An 8,015-nucleotide genomic window follows, 5' to 3' on the forward strand; every position below is an offset into this window, starting at 1 on the left:
GATCCTCATGAGAATATGAATTTTAAATAAAGCATTTAGTGAATTGTTTTGAGCAAACGATTCAATCATATATAGACTTCTAAAGTTTATTAAAAATATTATTTATATAATCATTTATTGGTAGCGTGATTGTTGTTGGTCTAAGTATTTATCAAATAATTGGTAAGCGTGAATATTATTAATTTTAAATATTTATTGAAAAATTAATAAATAAAATATAACGTATATAATATGAATTTGATGTTTTAATTGAAAATATATTGTGATAATGATATTTTTTTTTAAAATTTTTTTTGTCTTAATAAAAAACACATGAGATAGAAAATTTAAAAATAATATAAATTCGATACGTAATAAATTAAAATCCATCACTTATATATGAAATTACATAGAACATTATATAAATAATATTTAAAATAAATATAAAAAATACTAAAAATAAAATAATTAAAATAATATATCAATAATAATATATAAAAATTAATATAAATTTATCAATATCTATAAAAATATTCTTAAATGAAATATATAAAATATGAGACCGGATATAATTTATGTAAAATAATATTCAAAATAAATACAGAAAATAAGAAAATCATAAAAATAAAATAATTAAATTTATTTTAAATAATTAAAATAAAAAATAATAATAATATGTGAAAATTAATAAAAATTCATTAATATCTATAAAAATATTTTTATTTAAACTCTATAAAAAATTAATAAAAATTAATAAATTTTAATTCATGTAAAACTTATAAATATTTTAATTAAATACATCTTTATAGGGGGTAATATATACTGATGGGGTTTAATGATATAATTTTTGTGTTTTTAGAAAGGAGGAAATTGTTGCAAAATTGGAAGTCATACAAAAGAAATACAACTATCTACGGAAGCCTCTTCAAAACTCCAATTTCGAGACTACAAGTTTATATTTATCCAAAAGGAAAAAAATAAAAAACAGAAAGTTTAATTTGAAATTTATTCTTATCATTAGAAAATATATTTAAATAATTATAAAATTAAACTATCAAAAATAAAATAAAATTACTGGGAAAAATTTGGAAGACGGTGCAATTAAAATAGAGACCGACTCAGACTGATAGGCGGTAGCGGTACCTCTAAACAAAATAATAATAATAATAATAATAAAGAGAAACGTGGCACAGTAGGATTATTCCAACTTAGAAAATTGAAACACGCAAAAATTAAAAGAAAAATGAAAAATATATAGAAATTTGATAACATCCACAGCCACAATCGATCCCTCTCTCCTCTCCTGTTTAGGGGCCTTTTCTTAATTCCTCTGAAGAGGGTCCTCTCTCCTTTTCCTCTCCAGGATTCTGGAATCTTACAGGAATTATTCTTTTATTTCTTTTATCTTTGTATTGTTTTTTTTTTTTTGTACAGATTTTAGATCATAACTTTTCTTAGATTTAGATTCTTATAGTAGAAAGAAGCACAAGAACAAGACCAAGACCAGGCCTTTTTAATTTCTTTTCTTGGATTTAAATCATATACCAATCAATCATGACTTCACTCATCAACATTGATGCTCTCCAACAACAGCAACAACAACTTCCCAACTCACTTTCCCATTTATCCGTTCAAGATCAGGTCTTTTTCTTTTTTGAATTTAATTGTGTTTCTAGCTTTTTGAAGCAGATCTGTTTGTTGGGTTATTTTATTTTATTTTATCATATGGGTTTGTTGTTTCTTGAAAATACAAAATGAATTAAGTGATGGGACCAATGTTATAATTCTAGTATCTGGGTTTTGTGTAAGTTAATCTTTAGTTAATGAAATAATTATTTATTTGGTATAAGATTAAGATTGAAAGTTTTTGTAATATTGAAGATTGGTGTTTGAAATGGATGTTGGTTGATTAAAGGGTTACTCCTAAATTAGATATTTTATTAATATGGGATTTTGATTTCAGGTAGAAGTGCAGACTGAGGTGAAGGTTCATGAAAATCCATGTGGGAATCATGGTGGTGTTTGTGCCATTTGCTTGGATAAGATTGTGCTTCAGGAAACTGCTCTTATCAAAGGTTGCGAGCATGCCTATTGGTTAGTATTATCAATCACTTTTCTTGATACTTCTATGTTAACATGATGCATTTGGTTTCAGTAACAATCTGGCTGTGTACGGTAGAAGTGATATTAGAATTGGTAGCTATTATGTTTGTGGCTTGGATCTGTTGCAACATTACTTTTAACGCAATTTAGTATATTGATCTAATTTTTTGGAAGGAATTTTAAATTCTTATATTTTAGTAAAGCATAACAAACAGGAGTCCTGTAATGTACCTTAAAGGTGATTTCCATACTTGTGTTGCATACAAGGTGGAATAAAAACTAATGAAAGTTGCTTCAACTTCATGATTGCCCTAGAACTAGTTGTATCCTTTTCATGTTTTTTGGACTTCATTGCACCTTTTTTGCTTAAGACCTATGATTTGAGTTCTCTTCTTTATTATTGTTTTGGCTGGTGCTTGGCGTGGGTTTTATATTATTTGGGAATGAACTTAAAGTAGGATTTGCTACTTGACATTTTTATTTGGCTTATGAGCAGTTTGGATGCTGGTTGCTTGTTTTATTTTTACGCTGCTACTATATTCTTCTGTTCTTTTTTTTTTTGCTCTCAATTTTTTTATTGACACGTTAGCTAATTTTGTTACATTTGTTTCTAAGAATTTTGTGATGACTTGCATCTATGCTATGAGGCTTATACTGTGCCTCACAGTTCAGGAGTAAATTAAAAAAACTTCATTCTTTGCTGTCGCGTTTTGAGACCATGGTTTAAATTTTATCTGGGCAGGTTGCTGGAATTTAATGAAAGAGGTATGTTTATTTTAATCTGTCTTGTTCCCACCAGTGATAAAAATAGGTTGCTTGTGATTGTTTTATGGGTTTACCTCCTTAGGAACTAACAACACTGTCCACCTTTGCATGCTAGAAACTTTGTTTTGTGTTGTGTTTTTATGTCAAGAACGTCAACTATATGCTGTATATGTGGTTTATGCTGGAAAAATCGGTTACCATTTATTGATTAAGAGGGTATTTTAAACATGCAGTGTGTGTGAGTACTTTTGGTTGTGGGGCTTTTGATTATTTATCATGCGAGCTTATTGGGGAAGGTACTCGACTAATTTGACATGTCATGTGTGATGACCACTAGCTGGTTGGAAAACACTTACCAGTCATCATATGCCTTTTCTTTGGTAACCTATAATATATCCAAATTAACTAGTAACTCATTTTGGCTGTCCTCCGTTGAATATCTTTTGCTCTTGTCTTCGCTTTGAACCTAGTCCTGCATACTTAAAGTGATCATGCTGTTTACTAGTGTCACTCTATGATGCACGGAACTCCACCCAATCATAGTTTCCCCGGTGTTTTGGAAACGTTTTAAAAATGGAAACTTCCGGAAATGTCTCCAAAACATTCTGGGGCCTCTTCTGTAGTTTAACCAAGTTAGGAACCTGTTTCTGAATCAGAAATGTCCGTCCTCAAGTAAAAATAAAAATCGAAGATAAAGTAAGAAGAGAAAGTAGTACTGAAAGACTTGACTTTTAGTATTAATTATTACTTTGGAATTTTGTAGATGCTTTTTTTTTTTTCTTTTTTTTTCTGAAGACTTGATTTATTATTTTTCTTAAATTGTTCTTAATATCTATCGATTATCGATGGTAATTATATACGAATAAATTAATAAATTAATATTTTATATATAATTTATTATAAAACTAACATTGATACATTGATATATTTATGTTTCACACACATACACACACATATGTTCCCTGCAGTTTTTTTTCTTACATTTTTGAAAAATAAAGTTTCAACATTTCCATGTTTTGCTGTTTCCATTTCTGTTCCTTTTCCGTTTACATAGGTGTCAGTTAACCTAGGGGTGTCTTGCTCCTTGAAGACGCATGTTAGCGCTTTAAGTGGAGGTGTGGCACCAAATTGTGGATTCTGGATCAATGGATTAGTGTTTTTTTATACATAAAATTGCAAAACTATATACATGTGCATTCAATGTTATCATCTCTGGTGATGGTAGAGGTGATGATATACTTTTGTTTGTTTACATGATTGGACAAGAATTACTAGATGGTAAAAGCACCTCAGTATAACAAGTCTATCTGATGAACTTTGGTTTGGATAATCAATACCATTGTGATTATGCAACCAGCTTTTGAAAAAAGGCCCCTCTTTAAACAAAATCCGGTTTTTCACATACACTAACCAATATTTTTAGAAGTCCAAATACTTGTCATGGCTTCTAAAGTTGCTATTCATGTGTGCTTTTCAAAGTATGTTCACTACCTTTTGGGTCCTTCTATAGTTCTCAGTGTGCTCCAAATTATTTGAAATTGAAACAGGAGCTATAACCTGCTTATTTTGATTGTAAAATGGCCCCTGAAGTTTGAAATTTTGGCTGTCATGTGGCCTAGTTATGCCAGTAAATATAGTTATGCTTTTTCCTTTTTGAAATTGTTGCTACTAATTTGTGTATAGTTACTGTGTTATAGTTCCTCCTCCATGGTAGTTGGGTTTCTTTATTTGATGATATAATCTCCAACTCTGTGAATTTAAAAATCTGTGTGGTGTATGAATTATCAAGCAGTGTACTTGTAAGGTTCCCTGACTTTTGTAATTTTCTGGTATGTCGAAGCAGTGATTTGTGTCAATTTTTTAAATTATGAATGAGTTCTTTTTCTCTTTGATTAAGCTATATAATTATGTCGCCCACATGTTTAGTAAAATATTTTTCTAGCTTGACTGGAGTCCTGGTTGACCATGCTACATGTGATTTATAAATCAATAGTTGCTATTTAAATTGGTGATGTCATAAGTCATGCATTCATGGGCTCTCTCTGCTGTCTGTTTTGTGCAGTATGATGTGCGATGTCCTATCTAGTATGATGCAAATATTGATAAAATTAACATTTTTCATTTAATTGGTTTTGTCGAGAAACATTTTTATAATGTTTTCTTATTTCAATACAAAATTCGGCATTCACAGGCTGTGTTGTCTGTTATATGCAGTGTGATGTGCATCCTTCGATGGGCCACATACAGTCAGAAACCAACCTGCCCTCAGTGCAAACATCCATTTGAGTTCCTTAATGTTCATCGTTCACTTGATGGCAGGTAGCACTCGGATCTTCATTCTAACAAAGTAATTTGTTATGATATTTCATGTGGGAACAATTAGTTATAAATTGGATTAATAATTAACTTCGTGATCCACAAAACCCCACAAAGTGTGACCTGAATTCAGATTGTATTATTATTATCTACACTCAGTTTCCTTGCCTTTTAGGTTATTTCTTTTTCGTATTTTATTTTAATAAGTTGTTGATTTGTAACAACAGCATCCAGGATTACATGTTTGAGGAGAGTGTGTGTCTTCTTCTTAGAGCTGCGTGGTTTAATCCTTTGATTGTGGAGAGTCATGAAGATGCATATGATGACTTGGACGATTATTATGTGTATGGATATGGGGATGATGACGATGACGATGAGGATGATCTAGCGGATGTCTACTTAAGCAGTTCGTCAAACCTTCGTATCGGTAATCGGAAGTGGGGAGACAATGGTTATGTCAGGTCAGGGCGTCAAGAAGCAAGGCCAGCTTATAGACCAAACGTCCAGGATTCTGGTGCTGGTTCATCATCATCCGAACCTAAAAAGAAAGAAACTGCAAGGGATAGGACGGGTCGACGCGCAAAGAGGACACTTAAGCGGGAAGCTGCTGACAAGGCAGCCGCAGCAAAACACCAACAGCATTTGGCAAGGTTTGGGCGAAAGTGAGTCTCTCTCGGTGCCTCTGTATGTAATTCATAATCCAGAAACCATAATCTGGTCTTTGTACAGTATCTCCTCAACTTTGTGAAAATAATGACATGGTAGTTTGGTTAGGATGGTGGAATTTACAGGGTTGCTGTCTGTATCATTCAAAATTTGATTCACATCTTTAATTGCAGAATCTGGTTCCGATCTTATCATGGCTGCTTTCAGCCTGATTTAACTGTACATTATAAACGTTTTATGTTCACAGGCCATTGTCAGGCAATTGATGCTTAGCTGTAGACTTGGTTTCTTTTGTTGGCTTGGCTTTGCATTATTCTGGAAGAAAGATTTTTTAATTCCGAATCGCTTATTCAAGAACACTTGCTAAATGAGTTAGAAAGTTGATCTAGGAAAGTGTTTTGTATGTTTTTATTAATCTTGATTCAGCAAACCTCTTGTGATTGTATTTTCTGCTCCACATTGAAGATAATATGTGTGCTTTTCGGTGTGTAATAACATTGAGTCTTATAAATTTTTGTGTTTAAGCTATTCTTTTTTATTAAGTTAGTATATTTAGATTTTAGACACAACTCAACATAGCGTTTAATGACTTTTATAGAGTTTATAATTAATAGATGACTTTCACAAACTTTACTTAAAAATACTTTTATAGATATTGATAGACTTTTATTGATTTTCATATGCTATTATTTATTTATTATTTTATTTAATCATTTCACTTTTTTCTTTTCATTTTTTCTGTTTATTTTAGACATTATATCACAATAATATTATATATAAAATAACAGACTTCGTTTCATTGTTGTATTAAATTCATACCAATTTTAAATTTTTTATCTCACAATATGAATATTATTCTTTTATCAAGAGAATACTTTTTTAAAAATAAAATTATTATATTACAATTTGTCTCCAATTAAACCACCAAATTTATGTCCCACTCGTTATATTTTATTTATTATTTATTTGATAAATACTTAAACTAATAATGATCACGCTTACTAAATTATTTGATAAATACTTAAACCGATAATTATGCTTACCAACATAAGTGTAATATCCAGAATCTTCCTTTAATAATAATAATAATAATAATAATAATTAATAAATGAGTTTTTAATTAAATTAATTTTAATTTTATTTTTATTTGGTTTAATTAGAATGATTTAAATACAATTTTGAATTTTAATGCTAAACAAATAAAGGAGCTATTTTCTATATCCTATTAGTTTGAATTTTTAAGAGATTAATTAAGTAAATTCTTTGAGAAATAAATTATATTTTTGGTTATTCAAAATTTTCTCTCAAATGAATATATTTAATTAAATTCTATATTTAAGAGTTATGAAAGAAATTGTAAAGGATATTTTATAAAAGAATTGTTGGGGAAAAGGGTATCTTAGCAAATTGATTAATTAAATTAATTGTGTGCTAGGATTAAATTGGAAATTTATTTTAGAATAAGGATTAAAAGTATAATTTTATTAATATGGGGTTTTAATGAAAATTTGTATGTTTGGTATTTTGTAAATAAATATGTCGGTAAGGGCTTTTTGATAATTTTACATTTAAAAGCAAGGGTGTATATATAATTATATATTTTCAATAATTTTAATTTTGCCCAAATTAATTAGTTAGGGGCTTAATTGAAAGGCTAAAAAAAAGTTTAAGGGTTAATTGGAAATTTTGCTGGACGAAATTGTTGTAATTAAAAAAGTTGAGGGACCAAAAGGTAAGAAAGAAAATTTCAGGGACCAAAAGTCGATATGGAGATGAAGAAAAGAAGAAAAGAATCGGGGAGAGAGAAAGGAAGGGAGGAAGAAGAAGAAAGAAGCGGGCTACGGTGGCGTCGGCAATGGCCAGCGTGGAGTAAGGCAGCCAAAACTTCCTTACCGCCGTGCGTGCGTTTCCTACGATGGTAGCCGCTGATTCTGGTGGCGATCGACTTCCCTCAGTGAGAGCTTCTTTTTGGCTGTGGCGGCGTCGACTTTAGTGGCCGGAGGAGGGAGTTCCGGCGAGGTGTTGGCAGCGGTGTTTTCTGGCGAGCTCTAGCGAGGGATGGATGATCGGAGGACATATCTAGACTCCCCTCAGCTCAAACTTCGCAATGGCACCGGTTTCGTGGCGATCAGACTCCGTTTATAAATCGACGGCCTAGATCGTCCATAAATCTCTCCGGATGATCG

At 30.8% G+C, this 8,015-nt stretch overlaps 1 protein-coding gene across 1 annotated transcript; it reads left to right on the top strand.

The window, feature by feature from the left end:
* The first annotated feature begins 1,249 nt into the window (after nucleotides 1-1,249).
* On the top strand, nucleotides 1,250-6,101 carry LOC8267816. The gene is made up of 4 exons (XM_002530854.4): nucleotides 1,250-1,620; nucleotides 1,943-2,073; nucleotides 5,062-5,166; nucleotides 5,391-6,101. Exons 1-4 carry the CDS (start codon nucleotides 1,534-1,536, stop codon nucleotides 5,827-5,829), a joined length of 762 nt encoding a protein of 253 aa, XP_002530900.2. The 5' UTR covers nucleotides 1,250-1,533; the 3' UTR covers nucleotides 5,830-6,101.
* The last annotated feature ends 1,914 nt before the right edge of the window (nucleotides 6,102-8,015 follow it).

This window comes from Ricinus communis, chromosome 1 (genome assembly GCF_019578655.1).
Source record: "Ricinus communis isolate WT05 ecotype wild-type chromosome 1, ASM1957865v1, whole genome shotgun sequence".
Taxonomy (NCBI): domain Eukaryota; kingdom Viridiplantae; phylum Streptophyta; class Magnoliopsida; order Malpighiales; family Euphorbiaceae; genus Ricinus; species Ricinus communis.